At 46.3% G+C, this 19,548-nt stretch overlaps 3 protein-coding genes across 3 annotated transcripts; all 3 read right to left on the bottom strand.

Moving 5' to 3' along the window:
• Positions 1-830: 830 nt before the first annotated feature.
• Positions 831-7,171, bottom strand: LOC306955188 (uncharacterized protein; the record flags this gene model as incomplete). The annotated part of the gene is made up of 9 exons (XM_079546435.1): positions 831-1,118; positions 1,711-1,763; positions 2,005-2,105; positions 2,762-2,816; positions 3,367-3,450; positions 3,822-4,142; positions 4,895-5,248; positions 5,773-5,888; positions 7,134-7,171. 9 exons carry the CDS (start codon positions 7,169-7,171, stop codon positions 831-833), a joined length of 1,410 nt encoding a protein of 469 aa, XP_079402561.1.
• Positions 7,172-7,725: 554 nt separating this feature from the next.
• On the bottom strand, positions 7,726-12,172 carry LOC306955043 (triggering receptor expressed on myeloid cells 2-like; the record flags this gene model as incomplete). Its single annotated transcript, XM_079546274.1, has 4 exons — positions 12,012-12,172; positions 8,724-9,068; positions 8,353-8,407; positions 7,726-7,951 (listed from the first exon to the last, which is right to left on the bottom strand). The coding sequence occupies exons 1-4, from the start codon at positions 12,049-12,051 to the stop codon at positions 7,726-7,728; spliced, it is 666 nt and encodes a 221-aa protein (XP_079402400.1). The 5' UTR covers positions 12,052-12,172.
• A 2,265-nt stretch (positions 12,173-14,437) lies between these two features.
• LOC306955044 (uncharacterized protein) lies at positions 14,438-19,099 on the bottom strand (the record flags this gene model as incomplete). Its single annotated transcript, XM_079546275.1, has 6 exons — positions 14,438-14,644; positions 15,078-15,148; positions 15,548-15,651; positions 16,846-16,921; positions 18,527-18,862; positions 19,057-19,099. The coding sequence occupies 6 exons, from the start codon at positions 19,097-19,099 to the stop codon at positions 14,438-14,440; spliced, it is 837 nt and encodes a 278-aa protein (XP_079402401.1).
• Between the last annotated feature and the right edge of the window lie 449 nt (positions 19,100-19,548).

Genomic DNA, 19,548 nt, shown 5'->3' with positions numbered 1-19,548 from the left:
GGAGTTATCCATCATTCCTAGGGGTGTTGGTGTTGATCACCACGATAACAGGATTCAGTAGTTTGATCAGAATGAGTGAAACTTACAACAGAGCCAAGACAGAGTTATACTGTAGCATGGGTGTGGCATTAATAAACAAGCAGAGAAGGCAAGGAAACCCAAAGTTATACATACAGTCTGAATTCTGCAACTGTATGTTCAGACTGAAGACATTTTAAGTGGACAAATACTATTCAGCAAAGCCCTGGTTTGGTGAAACCAGGCATTACTTGTTGTTGTTGAAACTGAGAGCATTACTTGTCTCCCTGAAGTACGCAAAACAACTTCTGTGCTGAAATTCAGCAGGCACTTTTACTACTTTGCTGTTTTGGTCCTAATCAGTGGGCAGTAATTAACATTTCACATGCAGATATTTAAGTGAGTTGGAAGTCCAAACAGAAGTGCTGTGCTCCCATATCTCGCAGCCCATTGCTGGCTGTGGCACTGGATCTGCTGCCATCACAGCCCGCCTGTTTCCTGAAGTCGGGCTTATAGTTGCTCACTGCTTAAAAATAGAGCCCTGTACAGAAGGCAAATACGCCACAGCCTTTCACAGTGTTTGTTCATGAATTATATATTATATATATTATATATATTATATGTATATATATTATATATATATTATATATTAATAGCTGAATTGTGCTGCTGTGCTATTAGAAAAGTTTGGTTGTTTTTCAGGGAAGATTTGTGCATCCATGTGTCTCATCCTTTCAGCAGTGCTGTGTGTACGCATCTCCAGCAATTGGTTACGTGCGGGTTGTTTCTAAGCTCAGTTCAGCAGCGTTCCATCAATAAGCTGAAGGCTTTGTGCTGCTTTCTTTCAGTGGGCCTGTTCTTCTCTCTTCAATTTCAGACTGTGGAGTTGTGTCCTTGAAGATAAGGGTAGCATATTCCACAGGCCCTGAGGGATCTGAGCTCCCTGGTGGTTCCTGAAGGAAGGAAACTTTCGGTGAAGGCTGTATGTTGGCATACATCACATCTTCAGGTTTGGGTCGAGGTTGGTGCCTTATTGCAGCGTATATCGTACTCTCACTGTGGTCCCCATCTGATATTCTACTTGCTTTTTCTCTTCCTTCCTTTAAAAACATACAGAATGAGAAGTTAAAAAGAAACGCAGCACTTTTTTGATTCTCAATATTAGCCTCGGTTCGATTACGATTACAAACACTTTCTCCACATATTATGAAACTGAGGAGGAGGAGAGAGAGTGCAGGGAAAAGGGGAAAATTCTTGTACACAAAACTCTCTTTTCCAATCCTGAATCATAGATAGAATGGCTCAGTAACAGATAACGCTCAATATTTAGAGAGATCGCAAATAACAAAGTTTTACTTTGATGAGAGGCTTTGGTGATATTACTGAAGATCCAAGGCCAGTAAACTTTCTCAATTACCTATTTGTTATTGAATTTATTTTCTGAGTACTGTAAACAAAAACAGGGATTATGACTTGCTCAGGTTACTGGGGCTGTGTCTGTTTTGCACCCAGACGTGGTCACAAACACAGACAGCTTCAGCCTACTGGCTTGGCTGGATGGAACACGTTCTCACTGTAGGATGAGTGGCACCGTGTGCTTTGTGATCCCCTTGAGCGCTGAGCGCAGAGCCAGCACTGATAGCAGAGATCAAACAGAGCACCAAGAAGAAGGGATTTCAGATGATCTCTTACCTGTAGCACTCCCCTTCTGAAAGCTGGATGTCTGTCAAAGTCCATCTCTTTTCCTGCCACAAAGAACGGAGTCTCTTGAGTGTAAAACCACACACTTATTTTTTCATTAAAAAAAATGACTGCTTCCACTCTCCCTTCCCTGAAGTTTAGTGCACATGCTGTGTATCGCTCTCAGCTCAGTTGCACTTCTTTCCTGAACAATGATACCTCTGAATAAACCATCCTTAACCTTCAGGGTGCTGGGATACCAGGCTGCAGGGGCAGGAAAAAGACAAGAGGATTAGAGAGCTTTACCTGCTCTTTTCTTTCCGATGCAGCTGGTGATGAGTGTAACAGTAGCGATCAGGGCAGCTGTAGCCAGCAAGGAAATCAGCACCATGACAGCATAGGGAGTCCTGTAAAGGAAAGCATGGTGTCTCCATCACTATTTACAGCACCACAGTGACTAGGCTAGTTTGGGGGGGGGTTTTGTGTGTCTGAAATTAAATTCAGCATACAACTATTAACCCCATTGTCTCTCAACAAGTGTGATTCTGTGAGGTCAGTACTGATGTGCAGTCACAGAGGATCCATCCCAGCTGTATTTTCTCTGGTTCTTTGCAAGCCTGGGGCACATTCAGGAGCTTGAAATCTCTTCCTGCACTCAATTCAGTGCTGCTTAGAGTTCAAAGGCATCCCTTATCGGGATGCAGGAGCCCTTCTCATGGTCTGTCTTTGATCAGGATCATTATGGGTTGCTCTTAGGCTGTTGTGCTTGTACAAGAGCAGAATCATTGTAACATAACATTGCATGGGTTGTATAGTTGTCCCTTTTTAAGCAGGTAGAAAGGAATAACACTGAAACTGAGCATCTTCAGTGGAGTCCCCACCTAGAGCTCCTGAAACCAATAGGAGACTTGTATGGCTTTCATAGGGCTTGAGCAGGTTGACCCAAACTCCGCAGGGAGAAGCCTGTGTGTGTGTGTGTGCACGTTTATCACAGCACTGCTCAAATCCTGCAGTGCAGCCAGAATGCCATAATTAGAGTCTGGATGTCTTTGGTTTTTTTTACCTCTGGTCCTTTCTGCTGTTGTCTGTGGGGCTGCCATCCATATTCCACTTTTCCCCTTGGAAAAAAAAAAAACAGGAGTGAATGATTTTCCCACACTGATCCATCCCTGATGACTCTCTGTCATGCTAGCATGCTCCAGAGATACTGCTTGTTTGTTAACCATGACATTGTGGAATGCACAAGGATATCCATCCTGTGCTATTCATCAGCAAAAGAAAGCTTATCAGTGCAGCTGAGTCAAAGGAATCATCCAGTTATAGGATCATCCATTTTCTCAGGAAAGAGCTGGGATTTTGTGTATGCTGTTGGCTGGTGTACTGTCAGCAGTGCATGTGCATGAAAGCACCAGTGTAGGCTCAGCCAGAGAGCCAGCAGCAAATAGCTATGGGGACAGGAACAGACATCTTGTGATTCCAGGTTTCTTTCCTTCAGGTTATGGGCCTCTGGTGCTTTTTCACTGCTGCCAAATAGGTAAGCCACGAAAATTCATGTCAGTTTAGAGAGCAGCCTGAAAGCTGAGTTGCATTTAAATGCTGCTGGAAAGAAAGTTTCTTAGAAGACAAATCTTGACATCTTTGTCTTAAAGAAGGGATCTCGTTATTTACCTCCCCTCCTGCGTTTTTCAGTCCGGTCAGAAAGATCAGATTGTTTCCGCTCAGTGCTTTCTGTTTTGCTGCTTTCTGCACTGGCTGAAAGCAGAAGGGAAGTATTAAATTCAAAAGTTCATTAACAGACAGTGACAAAGAGGTGAACTCAGGTAGAAATTCATGGAAACATTCAGATCACTTGGAGTCTGTTCCATCTGCTGATGCAAATGTGAAATGTCATCAGTCTAGGAAGCCAAGTCAGACTGCCCCCCTCCCAAGAACTGGCAGCAATTTATACCATTAGTGTGTGTCAGAAAATCTGTTTTAAAAAGGAAATTCAGGAGTTATCTGTGTCTCAGGAAATTTCAAGGCTCAGAAGAGAGCTCTTTAGCACTGACCTGTAATCTTTCTTGTCAAGTATTAAGAAATTGCTGACTTTTAGAAGATCATCATTAATTCTTTGATTAACTCACCCAAAACTTTCAGCACGATCCTCCTCAGTAGTTTGTTTCTCCCCTGGAGATGGCTCTCAAGACGATACTCTCCTGAGTCATTAAGTTTGAGCTTTTTCAGCCATATTCTAATCATTTTCCATGAGAAGTCATTCATCATTTCAGTCCTCTCTGCTTTAACAATACTTTGATCAGTGTTACCTCTGATAACAGGGTGACAAGTAATTTGGGACACCATTTTGCACCAAATAAAATGTTGAAGTTCTCCAGTGTTGATTGGTGCAGAATAGGAGCAGTGGAGGAACAGAGATTTCCCTTTTTTGGCAAACACTGTTACAGGTTCTAAAGAAAATAAAGTGGTGATTCATTAGAAGGATCAAAGAGAAGAAAGAACAGTCCCTGTGGTAGTGTGCATCACCCAGCAAAGGAGAGAGGCCAACAGCAGCACAAAGAGAGCTTGCAGAAGAGGTGGAAGCCTGTATCAGGTACTGTCACATTCTGGGGCTGTCACTGCTGTCACATTGCCCCGGTGCTGTGACAAGGAGCCACCTCAGCACATTTCTAATGCCTAATATCTATCTTCAAGTTTAAGAGGGTGTTGCTCCCTCTCGTGAGTCTTCTTGAGTTATCAGAGCCTTTCTGCGTGAAAGGCTTCTGTGACTGGAAAACACTTGGAACAAAATGGAAAATTTTCTGCAAAAGAAAGTTGTATTCCTTTAGTTTTCATCAGCTTGTCTGAAATATTCTATCCCAAACCCATTTGGTTTTGATTAGTACAATCCCACAAAATTGTATTCATGGTTTTTCGTGGTGATTTTTAAAATAATGCTTTCTTTCGCTTTGGAACTTCTTCATTTTGTATGGGAAAAAAAAAATTATTGGCCATTTCTGCCTCTAGATACATACAGATACGTATTGTGATTTTATATGGAGCTATTGAACGTAGTTTTATCCTGTCCTCGATAACCTCTTGGGGAATTACGATGTCTAGATGTACCATGTTTAGCTATGAAACAAAAAAATGGAATTGACACATCATTCTTGATTTATTTTGGTAGTCTCCCACCCGGCGTGCTGTTGACCACATAGCTCACCCTTAGGTGAAACCACCATCTGTATTCTTTGCAGCAAAACTTGCTTCATTTCAACCCAAACTCCACACTGGTATGTGCCAGAATCCTCTTTTCGAAGTGCTGTCATGATTACAGAAAACCAACCGCCTCCAGAGTCTCTCAGCTCAGCTGGAGGATGCAGTGCAGGGCTAGGAGCAATCCTTTCTTCTGAAGGGAAGCTCAAGGGTAAGACTGGACAGTATTTTTCTGATTGTTCCTTGCACCAGAATTTCTTCTCACGTGAGTGCTTGTGCACGTCGTATGAGCAGTTAGCTCTGAAGGACTCTCCTGGTACTTGCAGAAAGACTTGCGTGTCCTCTGCTGCCATGTGTGATCCTTTGAAAGGAAGAAGAAAATTGATGCCAGAAGTAGTCACCGCGTCCTGTGCCACCTTTTCTTGCGTCACACTGCTGACACCTCTGGGACTGTGAGAAGAGTTATCTGTCTCTGCAGGTTTGCATAAAGAAACATCCATACCCAGCCTTGGTGCCACTACCCTTTTTCCATTGTTATTCACATTGTTCCTCTCTGTGGACTCAGTATTCACAGGCTGTAAGAGAGCAAACAGCAGCTAGCCTGTCTCACACTGCTCACAATGCCTCATCCATCATGTTTGAGAAAATAACAAACACAGATTTCCCTCCCCATATGCTAGGTGATTTCAGACTGAGAAAACCTAAGCTTGTGTAAATAAAATAAACACATTTCAGGCTGAACATCTCCTCTTGTTGACATCTGGCAATCCTATTCCTTGCCTGGTCCTGGATGGCCTGAATAAAAATTATTCAAGCAAATAACAGCTGCAATGTGTACAGCAGCACTGAGAGCACCCTGTTCCTCAGGGTGATTCAAAGCCTTACCTGGTAGCACCAGCAGGAGCAGCAGGGCTGGAAAACTTCCCATCCTGCAGTAGAAAATGGTATATGGCACGGGGAGGAGAATGTATCCTAGAGCTTTGTTACCACTGAGGAATTCTCTGATACAGAGGAAGCTAAACTTGCTTTGTCATTTACAGTTTCTTGTGCTTGGAGTGATGATAGCAGTTTGGAGTTGCTGAGAACATCTATTAACCACAAACTGTCTTGGGTGGGAAGACAGCTTCATGTTTACTGGCTGCTTTTTTGCTTTAAATATTTAGTTGTGTAGATAGCTCTATTTAGCAATCAGACTGTGGGGCTGGAAAAGAAATAGGCATTTTCAGGCTCTGGTGCCACCTTGGCAGTGCAGCTTTCAGTAGGATAAGTTAATCCTTCCTGCAGTTTTGTGCTTATGTGCAACTTCCATGTTCTTGTTCAGAAGTGCCCAGCATCAACATGAGGCAGTGAGTGGCCCTGCATGAGGTGTCAGGGTTGCCTCCTGGTTAGTGCTGCAGTTCCCTTGCTTTACAGCCCATGCCTATGCTAGGCACTTCAGAGTCGTGAGGGAATGCCAAAATGAAATGAAATTAGTTTAGAGCACAGCTGTGCATAGCCTTGTCTGGATTTGGGATCTCAGCTACTGTTACCACCAGGTGCTAAATGGAGCTGGCTGGATCCACCCACCTGCCTGCTTGGAGTACTGCAGAACACAGCAGCTTGTTCTGAGTGGTTTATTGTGAATTGCTGTGCTCCAGCCCTTTGTCATGAATCCACACTATGTAAGATAACAGTTTGTTTTTATTTAGCTTTGTAGGCAATGCGGGAAGCAGTGTGAATGGCATTGGGTTTGGGTTCTTCTTTGGACAGGTAATTGCAGCTTCCTTCTGGGGTATGATGAACAGTGAACCCCTTGAGAAAAAGTGCAGGTAAAGTACAGAGAGAGACAGATGATCTTTGTGTTCATGGAATGATTTGAGAAATGAGGAAACAAGCTCAGAGCTGTGTGCAGATTTCACATGCCTTTGTTATGTTCTGCAGTTCTTTGTTCCTTTCCACACTGACTGCCTGCTAAGGATCCACTCTGTGCAAGGAGATCCTTGGGGTCTTGGAAGAAGAGACTGTGTCACCTAGCAGTACTGTGAGATGGCACAACACTGACAGACCTCACCTGCACAGGGGATGAGCACTAGCAATAACTGCCTGATCGTGTGGTGCAGTTACTGGCAGTGACTGGAGGTGACAGCAGAGCACTGCATTGCCATAAGCATGGCAAAAATCAGTCCTTATGGACAGGAGTCTTACAAACAAGTCTTAACAAAGCTGATTTCTAGACAGCAATACTAGCTTTCAGTAGAACCACATACGTCCATTTGTACTGCGTGCTTTTGGGAGAAGCATTCATGGCTTCTGTAGAGGTGTGTAGGCCATTCTGAATAAAAGCCATGAGCTCTTCAGCACTGCTCTTCAACGAATCAAAACTTCCTTGGAGGTTTGAGATGAAACTGTCATATTATTTTTGCACTGTGTGTGTGTGTGAGAGCACAAAAGCACCAGGTAGTTGAGATGTGTTAACCTGGACTCTTGTTTATGTTCAGTGGTTTTCCTTACAGCAATGCATTATCTGTGCATTACTGTGTCTGGGGAAGCATCTCTGCCACATGAGTAGGGTTTTGTTGGATCTCTTGACGAAAAGATTTCTTCTTCCTCCCTCCTTCCAGCCCTCAGTCCCACCCGCTTCCATCAGTTTCAGGTGTTACTGGCAGCATCATTTCAATTGGGTTGTGTTGGAGAAAGCAATGAGAGAAGGTGGTAGATGGTGACATTCCCTCTCCAGAGTGATAGGTTTGTCAATACCTATGTTTAGTAGGCAGTGCTTTTCTTTCTTACAGCAGGTGGCAAAGCTTTGCTCAAAAAAGCTTGATGTTCATTTCCCTGTCGATTCCCTTTGGTTCGGCTCTAAGCAGTGCTCTCCCAGGAGGGGCTGATTCCACCATGTGCAGGCTCTACGAGGTCACCAGGGAAACGGAGGACCTGCTGTTCATTCAAGCTTGGCTTGTTCTGCTCTGCCTCTCTGTTTTTCATGCTGTTGCTAATGATAAAGATCAGCACAGCCACCACAAACTTAGTAGCCAGTAATCCAGCAATGATGTAGAGGACCGTGAAATCAGCTTCAGGAGGGATGCTATGGGGAAACATAAACACAACAAAATGAGGCTTAGCAAGGAAGAGGATGATTCAACCTTAAATAAACTCTTGTATTTGGATAGGATAGAAGTGCAAAGGTGGTAACAACTCCTGTGAGTGCTACCCCCTGCTTGGGCACAACAGAGCCTGCGAGGTTAGAGCAACTGTAATAGGTTTTAACTGGAAGATCTCACATATGGATAAATTGCAATCTGCAGGATTTGGCTTGCCTGGCCCTGGAGCACTGCTTTGTGTTCAGAAACCATGCAGCAGCTACAAGGGTTGTCATGCATTAGGAAGGGGCAGAGAATGTGCCTGTGGTGATATTCTTCTCAGCTTCAAATGGGATTACAGGTGCTAATCTAGTTTAGTCTTAGAAGAAGGAATATTATGGTTTACCTGGAGATGCTCTGCACAGCACTGGGCTCCTCTGGGATTTGGGTCTCCAGGACAGCTGGTGACAGAAACAGAACAGTTCAGTCTGCAAATGTTTCCATGTGATATTCAGTGGTGTCACAAAACCAGTGCCCCAGATAGGCACGGGTGACCAAAGTGAGGCTGGGCACTGGTTAGTCTGGGTGGTGACCGATGGCATGTATTAGATGTCCCGTAGCAGTGAGTTTGTGTTGCTATAAATTGGGAAATAAAAACAGGCTGGGGACTTCCTTAGAGACAGACAAAAGTAAATGTTTACTGAAGTACAGTCCTGGCATCTGCAGGGATGTGAAATTTAAGTAGGAACTGGTGAAACTCAGAGCCCCAGGACCTACCTGTCAGCACATCCACTTGCACCCTCCGTAAGGTGTTGGTTTCCCCCAGGTACTCCGTTCTGCACTGGTACAGCCCGGCGTCCTGCTTCCTGAGTCGCCTCATGGTCACGGTCAGGACCCCATCCTGGATGTTGTCGCTGATGGAGGTGGTGCCGTTCCTGTTCTTCAGGAACGGCAGCCAGAAGCGGCGGGCGCTCACCACGTGTTGGCACTTACTCCCGTCGATCTGCTTGCACCAGCTCTTCTCTCTCCACCGCTGCTGCCGGGAGTTATAGGTGCAGTTCACAGATATGGTCCCCCCCTCCATTCCATACACCGTAGTGATGTTCTGTGCAGTGCAGGATGCTAGGAGAGGAGGAGAAAGTGGTGAGCCACAACTTTCATATCTATCCCTTACTGCTATGCTTGTGCTAAACAAATGTCATTTTCCTCTTTTACAGCTCTGATGATGGCTACTGCCAACTGCAGGGCTGGCTCACCTGCCTGCCCTGTCGAGAAAAATGCAGTGTGCTCAGGTTCAGTCTTGGCTCAGACTTTCTTGAAACAAGCCTGCAGTGATTCCGTTGACTGGTGTGTCATGTGGCTCTTGCTGAGCAGCTTTTCCTGTGGGAGTTTGCAGATCTTCTGAAGCTCAGCAAATTTTGGTCATCATCTTCCCCCTCTGGCCCTGTGGTGACTGCTCTGGATTGCAGTCTGGAGCTCAGTGTTGTCACACTTGTTGTGGTCACTGTGCTCCTGCCCAGCAAGGGGAGACTGTTTGTCAGCATGACTAGGACACTTAAATAGGAACTTGTGTTTTCCTCTGATCTGGGGGGGCACAAAGCTGGAGGTTGACTTGACACTAGGTAAACTGGCTTGGTTTTTACAAGGTGTTTTTATGAGGCAGATCATCACAGAATCACAGAACTGTAGGGGTTGGAAGGGACCTCTAGAGATCATTGAGTCCAACACTCCTGCAAAGCAGCTCCTACAGCAGGCTGCACAGGAAGGCGTCCAGGCAGGTCATCCTGACCCAGTAATGACTCGTCCTTTCTCAGCAGCCTTTAGTTAGTTTCTCCTTGCTGTAACACCCCTTCTTTGAAGCATGCAGCCTGCCTACTTGCAAACAGCTGCAGCGAGGCAGCTTGCTTCAGGCTTTAGCCTTGAGCTCAACCCTTCCACATATGTTCAGAGGTGCAGATTTGGCTCTGGTGCGAAAAAGGTGCTGTGCAGTAAATGCCTATAAAGTTTGTCACAATTTTAGGGCCCTTTACAGAGCCAAAGGAAAGCAGAACAGCCTTGGCAGGTGCTGCAATCAAAGTGAGAGATAGAAACAAGTGAGCAGCTCGCTGTTAGCAGGTTGCTTGTTATTCGCATTCCTGACTTCTGATTCCAGAGTCTTTGCAGATTGTTTCATCCTGTCTTTTTAATAACCTATTAATTTTAATCCTGTTGATAACTGGTCTGCAGCTGCTTGGCTTTTTTTGTTCTAGTTCCTTATTTCTAATTTCCATTTCCTCCTTATAGTGGGCAAAGGCAGAAGGGAAAGTCTATTAATACTTAGAGAGAGAAGTACAGAGTGTTATTTCTGGAAATCTATGTAGATTTTGTGGCAAGATAAATAATGCTAAAACAGGAGTAAATTAAAAAATGGGTTGTTGTGAGGCCTTTGTGTTGGCAGAGCCTTATCATAAAGCATCTTAAAATAATTTTAAACATTCTAAGTGCTTTGTAAGCTGAAAGAAAAAAGAAGCTGAAGGTCTTTCAGGCTTTCCTAGAGGATGGCATAAAAATGGATCTATGCTCTTCAGTCATCCATCACCTGCAAACTTTCATCCTGCTGTTTTGTTCCACGCAGTGGTTCCAGGGAAGGCTTTACCTCTCTGCACGTCCCATCCCAGGAGAGCCAACTAAACGTTGTAATGCCACCTCTTATTTCTCCTGCAGACTCTTCTCCTCCCTTGTTCAGCTAGGCTTTTCAGTTCCTGGAGTGACTTCTGGTTTTGCGTTTATGGACCAGAAACACTGCTGCAAAGCAGTGCCTTGATAGTCATGGCATTTGAAGATTTGCTGATGCCCCAGTGGAAAACTTTGTGTCATTATCTTTTCCGCAGGTTCTGCTGACAGGTCATTTACTGTTTGTGTTCCTCCTACCTTTTTTGCTACTGAAAAAAGCATTGTGGACTTTTTTTCCAAATTCAGACTTCAGTCAGAATTGAGATTCTGTGTTCCCAAAGCCTGTATGTGTACCTGCATGTGCAGTGTTCCAGGAATCAGGCATCTCTAGAATTTGCCTGGAAAGAGAAGGCTATCAGCTGAGAATACCAGCTGGATCCTGTGCCTTGTTTCCCATTGCTCTCCAAGCTGAAAATAATCAAAGACTGGGAGTGTTATTCCCTACAGAGATGTGCTCCCTAGCTCACGTATTTCTTTGTGATGCCCAAAGGATGTCTCTACTTCGCTGAGTTTTATTTTCCTGCTGTTGAACCACAGCTGTTGCGATTTACATTCAACCTCCTACAAATGCAAACAAATAGAATTTTGCAGTTTCACTCTGAGAAAGCACACAAGACTTCTGTAAACAGTGTTTCATCTTCTGACTCAAAAGGATCGCTGTGAGGAAAGCTGAGTGCTTGGGTCGTAGAATCATTTCAGAATCATTAGAAGTCATCTAATCCGATGCCCCTGCAGTGCACAGGGACACCCACAGCTCTGTCAGTGCTCACAGCCCCGTCCCCTGCCCATGGGGGTCTCCAGGGAAGGGGCACCACTGCCCCTATGGCAGCCTGTGCAGTGCCTCACCGCCCTCATCACAGTCAGTGTTTTTCTTATATCCTAAATCTTCCCTCTTTTCATGTGAAACCACTTCTCCTTGTCCTATCACACAGACCCTGCTACAGAGTCTGCCCTCTGTTTTCTTACAGCCCCTTTGTTCAATTAAGGGTATAGAGCAAACTTGGAAGAAAGGGTCTGACATCCCTCCAGTGTAACAAGGGAGGAAGAGCAGGGTGCAGAATGTACTGCAAAGCTCCAGGTTCCCCCTGCTTGTACTGTGTTGCACCTTGCAATGTGCAGACAGGTGGTAAAGCTATCCATAGCAAATGATTGTATTGTTTTTTCCAAAGAGCTGCATGCTACAGTGAAGGTACCTTTGCATCCAGAAGGAGCTGCTGCATCTCAAGGCCTGTGCAGTCTTGTTGTTTGTTGTAATCTTTGTCTCATAGAGGTCATTACTCTTAATATAGAGTTCTTGCATCAGTTCTTTACCCTACCTGTTATCATTACCCAAGGCCACGTATGCTTTCTTACCTGAGAAGAAGACCAAGATGAGGTGCATGAGTTTCTCCATGTCTATCCAGCAGAGAAGGGGAAAGAGAGGAGTCCAGACAGAAGTGAAAAGGGCTGTTGCCCAAGAGCAGTTTGCTTTTCTCTCCTCCTAGCTCTGCCGGAAGGAATGAGCACAGGAACTTGGCATCTCTTTTGTCCTGCACATTGAGCAATTCACCACGGATGGGCCTTTCTCTCACTGGCTGAAAATTCAGGCATCAGCTTTGCCTGCTCACAGCCACAATTTAGTCTAGACAGCCTGAAAGAGAGCGTCATGTGGTGGCCTCTGGTATCGTTAGCAAACTGATGGGCTGCCCTTGTTAATTTGTTGGATTCGCTTACTTGGAGATCTTCCATTCAAATGCTGATAAAACCTTGCTTATCTTACAGAAACAGGCAGATAAATCTGCAGATCTGTCTGTTAGTAAATGTGCCTTGTTTTCTTTAATCAGTGTTTAAAAAGATGGTACCTAGAAGTTCTCTGTGGGTCTTTCTATCTTCCATTTTTTTATTTCTTGCACCAAAAAGCTCAAGCCTGGATTCTCTTTCATGAGAAGCAACTGTGATCCTGAAAATGTATTTCTTGCATTTTTTTATCTTTTACCATTACTATTCTACTGTTTGACCCAGTATAACTGACTGTATGAATAGTTAGGGGAGTCGTAGCCTGGGGATCCTTTTCCAGATTTTTTCCATTTTCTTTTTCTTCCTTTCATTTCAAGTTAAATGGGTCAACTCTGATGGTCTCCAATAACAAATCTGCGTCTCTACTGCAGCCATAGCAAGACAGGCCTGTGAATAACAGGTGGTCCAGGCATCTTTGATCTGCCACCTGTCTGCAGAGCTTGGTGCAGCTGAGGAAGTGCCAGGGCTTTTATTTGGTGCCAGGGTGAGTAGAGCGCAGTGCTGCAGGGACACAGAGCTGTATCTCAGTCTGGCTAATGGTTGATTCAGAGGTGTGTGATGGGAGCCTAGAGAGCAAGTCCATTGGGAGTACGTGTCCTGGTTTATGGTGGGGTTATTCAGGACAGCAGGGGGCTGGTCAGGTCCCTGCCAGTCCAGTGTTCTTTGGCAACTCTTGGAAGCCTGCATCAGAGCTGCACCAGGGATTTATAAATGTATTATGTATCCAATTTACTTGGACATTTATATCTGTAAGTAATCTACTCTTGAATTACCAGCATTTCCTTTCTCTTGTATCACCTGCTGTTGAAAACAGCCCTCTTGTGCTCATACTTCTTCCTCTGTTGTCTTTGCAGTACTTCCTGAAACTTTGCTAAGCTTATGGTAGAATCATAGAACAGCTTGGGTTGGAGGGGACCTGAAGGATCATCTAATTGCAACCCCCTGCCGTGGGCAGGATTGCCAATGTCTTGCTGTCAGTTTCTTCTGTCAGTTTTTTTGCTCTGTGCTGCTGTCTGTATGGACTTTCCTCCTGTCTGGCTCAGGGCTCGCTTGTGCAGTTGGCAGATGGCAAATGCTGTTCAAAACACCCAGTGCCCCATGCATTCCTTGGACGTGGTGCCACGTGCTCCCTTCCTTCCTTTCTCCAGAAACGCTCATCTTTTGTTTTCTCTTTTCCACGCTCTTTCATTTGTCTCTGTTCCATGCTGCTTTGGTTCAAGCAGCCAGTTTGTGTCTTCTTGAGAAACAGCTGTAAGAGCAAGCCAGCCACAAGCTTTTGAACAGAATGAAAGCCTCTAATTAGGAGGTCTTTAAAGGTAAGTCTGTGCTTGCACTCAGTAGTGCCTCACCTTCTTTCCCTCCTACACCCATATCTAGCACATGTGCCCTTTTTCTTGATTAATGGGTGGGCATTTAGCTTTAGTTTGAAAGCCTCTTTCCATCTTATTTCTTACTTAGGCAGGCTGATAAACGTAGGAATTTGCATAAAGTATCAAAAACTGTATGCACTGTGATGTGCACCACTGTTTTGTTCTTAGAAGACCTCCTGGTGCTCAGATTCTTACAGCAGGACCCTCAGCTTCACAACTCGCAGAGCACTGTTTCAGCTTGGTGCAGTACACTCAAGCCACCTGCCTTCAGGCAGATGCTGGTTCTGCTTATTCCTAGAACCCAGTGCTCATATCTGCCACCCACTACAAACAAACCCAGTGGCAGCAAGGGGAGAGTCCTGCACACCTGCCTCTCCCAGAGAGGCTGCATTTTAATGGAATCAAAAAAGCAAATGTGCAGTCGATCCTGAGAATTACCAAGCACCTCTGACCTAAGAGGATCTGCACACTTATCACAAATTTCTAAAAGGAAAGAAAGAGGTCTTAAAATGCATAGGCAATGTACATGTGGCAGCAAAACCTTAATTCTTTCCCCAGTGTTCATGTACTGTTCTCCACTCCCACTTTATATTGCAGTTCTCCCATTTCTGGATTGCTTTAGAATTCTGTGCTTCATCCTTTGTCATTCTTAGGTAACTGCTTGTGTGCAATGATGGCATATTCCACATTTTGCTCTGTGGGTTTCCTGGGAGTCTGACTCAGTTCAACATTGCAGTAGAGAGGTTCATCAGAGCTGAGCTGGGATTTAAAGTCCAGAGTAATGTAATTTAGATCTCTGCTGTCATCTGTGGTTCTTCCCATTCTGTCAGTGCTCTCAAGCTATAAAAAGGAAGAGCAAACAGTAGTCAGCATCATTCAGTGCCAAGGCGCAGCTGTTATCAAAGGAACAAGATTCTTCCAGGAGAAGTTGTGTGAAAAGTCACTTCTGGTCATGGCAGAGGAAGAAGTAACAGAAAACCCTTTCTTTAATCTCCTCTCCTTGAGACAGGCTACAGTTTCATCTTCTAACCTTGCTTTCTAGTCTTTCAGTCATTTCTCAGAGATTACTAGAATTTTCCCCACCTTGGGTTCATTATTGTTTATTTTTTCCAGTGGAATTTTCCTTCCACTGCCCCCACATTCCTTTCTGTGGTGATATTAAACATTACTTCCCCTCGCACTCAGAACCAAAAACGATCTTCATCATGTGGGTCAGCCAGCTCCTCACAGGTGATGGATTCAGGTACCAAATGGAAATGGTCATATTCCTTACCTGTGCTGGGCTCTCTGGTTTGTCATACATGTCCTCTGGCTTGTCACACGTGTCCTCTGCTTGTCTGTTACCTTTGGAAAGAGCCAGAGTCAGAGTTTTGAGAAGCAGAGAAGCCCATAACAATGCCTGGTCATTGGCTGTGCTCCAAGGAGTTTTGGGGAGGCTTTGGGATTGCCCAGTGGGGGAAGTGATGGTTGTGCCAATGGGACCCATCCACCCTGAGTCTGGGGAATGTGTTTCTCCCAGTTTACTTCTCTAAAATGGTAGGAGGTGTTTTGTGCAGGGAACATGGGTTTGATTTACTGGGAGATCACAGCAGGGAGCCTGCCTTTGAGGCTTCCCAGCCTGAACCTATGTTATCTTCCCCAGAGTACTGTGAATTGGGAATAATCTTGCTTGAAGAGGAAAAATGATGGTTAGAGAAGGACCCATCTAGAATCAGAGAACAGAAATCACCGATTTCCACATACCTCCTGTCTTCTGCTTCTTGCGCTGCCTGATGCCCAGTGTTGTTGTGATGGCCAATGCCAGGATGAGCAGGATGCACAGAGCCACAGAGATTATGATGGTGTTCCTTTGCAGGAAGAGCAAAGAAGTTATCAGTGCTAGTTACCAATAGCTTGCAAAGCCCATTACCAGAAAGGGGGCAGGAGTAGCTTTTATACACTTGGAAGGAGGGGGGTGGAACTAGCTGATCTTTAAGGTCCTTTCCAACCTAAGCCATTCTGTAATTCTAGTCTTCATGCTTTTAAAACAAAACACTATTCAAAGTTCAGAGCACAATTCCAGGCTCTCAGGAGCAGGTACTGCTTCTTCCTCTTGAGTTTTCCTGCACCTGACACACTGGGAGTTGATGTATATTGTGCTCTTAAGTGCTGCTGCAGTGTCCATGACAGGAAGGGGAAGAAAATCCTTTAACATTAAAAAAAAAACCCAACAAAACAACAACAGTAAATAGAAGGAAGAAAGAGCAGCTAAGGGTATTTTGCTGTTAACTATTCACCAGTGCCCTGCATAACCCCCACAAGGGTTGTGAACCCCTGTGTCTGCGGGACACGGATGGACAAGGCCAGGGGCAAGGAGAGAGAGATGAGCGGCAGCTAAATAGCTGTGAAGTGCTCTTTTGTGTGGGCTTGTCTCAGGATGATGGCCATCTCAGGGGGCACTCAACGACTCTTGCTCAAGGCCCATCACATAGGCAGGAGAACAAGAAGGATAAAAGAGGAACCGAAAACCATGAGGACAGGTTTTCTGACAACAGATTCCTCGTGAAGAAGAACAGAGGATTTCTGACAGATTCCTCAGGAAGTGATGCCTGCAAGGTGAAGTAGAAGAAGAGGGGTCTGACATCAGATTCCTCACACTACGGAATTCCTGCATGCGGACAAACTCCTGGGCTGCTGCCTGAGCGCTGCTGCTTCCTCCCGCGTTGGCTCCGCGGCCGCGTCCTGCTGCCTGCTTGCTGCCCAAGGCCGGCCGCGCTGCTGCTCCCTTCTCTTCCCTCCCCCCCCCCCCCCCCCCCCCCCGGCTGCTTATGCTTCGGACCTTCAAACAATTCTTGCTTCTTTCCTATCTTTTCTATCGCCCTCCTTCCCTTCCGCGTCTCCCTGATTAGGATTTGTAATAAACTGGTTGGACTAACATATGAACCGTTGTTTCTTAATCTCACGCTGGGTGTACAGACATTAAAAGAACCTCATCTCCCTCCTGTAAATTGGAGCGAGACACTTGTCTGTGCACAAACTCTGCAAGTTTCTTTAAGCCTTACCGTGGCTGTGTGCTGTTGCCAGAAGAGTTTTTCTGACTTGAGCCTGTAGTAACTGACAAAGTCGTTGCAGCTGGTACTGCAATCACAAACATGAATAGGAGAATAATTACTGGGCTGTTTTGCCATTACCGTCTAAACTTCCCTGCCATTGCTACCACGGACATAAATCTGTGTGCACCAAACACGAAGTGCCCAGGGTGTAACTTGTGTCATCAGGACCTGCTGTGAGCAAGCAAAGCAGTGTAAGGATGAAAAGGTAGAAGGGAGAGGGAAGGACCCTGCTTTCCATGCCGACACAGTGTGCAGCAGAAGTACTGTAAGTGCAGTTGGAAGTGCTGAGCTGTCCTCTCTAGGCATCTGGGTTGCTATATTCCTGCAGTGATGCTCTGCCAGATTCCTGACAGAGCACAGCATGGCGTTGGTTTGCCAGAATCAAGTGCCTAAATATTATCACTTATTAAGAGAATGCTGAAAGAGATAAAAACATCTGTAAAATATGGGTCTAAATCTGTGTTGCAACCAAATGCGAAAGTCTTAATAGCCTTTGAAAACCAAGGGATGAGTTGCTATATACACAGAAGCTATATATACAGAAGTAGTATCATGAGCATGGGTGGTAGGAACACCTCTGAATATGACCGAAACTTCTCTAAAATACAAGAGAAGCAACACAGTACATCTGTGTAAGGTCAGATTCCTGCTGCTGTTCCGTAACAAAATGTCTGTGAGAAAGTAAAATCATGTAGGGCTTGGGCATAGAAAATCATCCTAATGTACCCCACTGGAAGATGCACTAATTTGGACAGCATAAAAAGTAGAGGGGGAGTAGGAAAGTGAATCTGGAGTCTACAACCAGCCATGTTTTCACACAAGTCAGTAGTTCTCAGTGGTTTTGGGAGCCCCAGTGTTGAGTCTGCAGGGAGTGATGTGGGTCTGTGGTGCACATGGATGGCACTGGGCTCCTTCTTGGTGGGCACAGGGGAGAAGGGAGATAAGCCAGGGAGGTGAGGTCAGAATCTGCCAGCAGGTACTCACTCTTGTCCACAGAGAGCCTGACCTCCATTATCCGGGTGAATGCAGGGCGTTGAAAGGGGTTGTAGAGCGCACACCAGTACACACCAGAGTCCTGTGCCTGCAGCTTGTCCATGGTGATGGTGACAATCCCTCTCTGGGCATCATCCTGGATTGAGCTGCTTCTGTTCCAGACTCTTCTGCTGCTGCCCCACGTGTCAGAGTAACGTGTGCTCACTACGAGTGAGCACTCAGCCTCACCTCGTTGTCGGCACCAGGCTTTTCTTCCCCCGCTGTGACCCAGGGCCCCGTATGGGCACTGCACGGACAGACTGTCCAGCTCCTGCCTGTGTAACTCTGCAAAGAGCACATTGGGGGCTGAGCGCGAGTGCTGGGCATGAGGGCATCCTGCTCCCGGCCCGAGCTGGCAGTGGACTGGGGCAGCCATCAGCCGGGGCGGGGGGGCTGTGGGCAGGGCAGAGCTGGGTGCCCCCAGGGCTGTGGCTTGTGGGGCTCCTTGACAGCAGGCGCTGTGAATGGGGCAGGCGGTGGGCGAGGGTGGAGGCTGGGGGCTGAGGGGGTCGAGGGAAGGCAGGAGGATGGAGCGGGGCAGCAGCACTGTTGTCCTCTGAAGGATGTGAGTTTGTGTGGGGAAAGAAACAGTACTCACCCTTGTAAACATTCAGCGAGATGGTCTTCAGTAGAACATAGTTGCTGCTGTACACACAGGAATATATGCCTGAGTCCTCTGCCTGGAGCTCAGACATGGTGATGGACACGGTCCTGTTGCCATCCTGTATTGTAATGTGGCCCTGCCTGGCCCTGTCTGAGTATCTGTACTGCATTGAGGCAAGTGTCAGCACTACAAGCTCGCATCGTGCGTTCCTCAGGCGGCACCAGGCTTTCAGTTGCTTGTTGTCAGGCTGTGTTGTGTAAGGGCACTCGATAGAGAACGTGCTTCCTTCCCGTTGGCTAATCTCAGCTTCAGGTGTTTGGGCTGGGAGACCTGCAAGTGTGGGGCTTGGTGAAGCTACAGCTCTGCACCCACAGAATGGCTTCAGCTGGGAGCATTAGGCGGCTGGTGCGGGATGGTGAGAGCTGCCCCTGCCCTGCACTGCCCTCCCCTGCCCTTCCTCAGCACTGCAGGACTGGGAAGCGCGTCCCACGGGATACCTGTAACGTGCCCAGCCCTCCTCTTACCTGGGCAGCAGAGCAGCAACAGGAGGAGAACTCTCAGCTCCATGCCGTCCTCAGGCACGGGGCAGGGGCATTGCTGGGGGCTCCCCACCTGCCCGTTCCAAAGCGTCTGCCCTGTGACCTTCCGTCCTCCCACTGACGCTGCTGGAGGAAGTCCTGACGTCTTGTCTTCCCTCAGAAATCTTTCACCACATTTTGCAATGAAACTGATACCAAGATTATTTCAGGGTTCATTTGGGGAAGTGGTTGTGGGCAGAGATCAGCCCGTATTGAAAGGAGAGGCTCTTTGTTGTGCTCGCTCAGCGGTTGTCCCCCCTCTGCTCTCACACTGGTGCCAATGGAGCTCTCTTTTGAATGTTCCAAGGCATAGGAGATGAAGCACGACCTTGGTCTTGGCCCAGCCATGGCCAGAATGTCCCCTCCAAGCCATGGTGGCAATGAGGGCTGAACTGCATGTGCAGCCTTATAAGCCTTTCTCTTCTTACATGTCAAACA

Source organism: Tetrao urogallus (genome assembly GCF_951394365.1).
Source record: "Tetrao urogallus genome assembly, chromosome: 24".
NCBI lineage: Eukaryota > Metazoa > Chordata > Aves > Galliformes > Phasianidae > Tetrao > Tetrao urogallus.
This window is presented reverse-complemented; position numbering and strand designations above follow the sequence as displayed.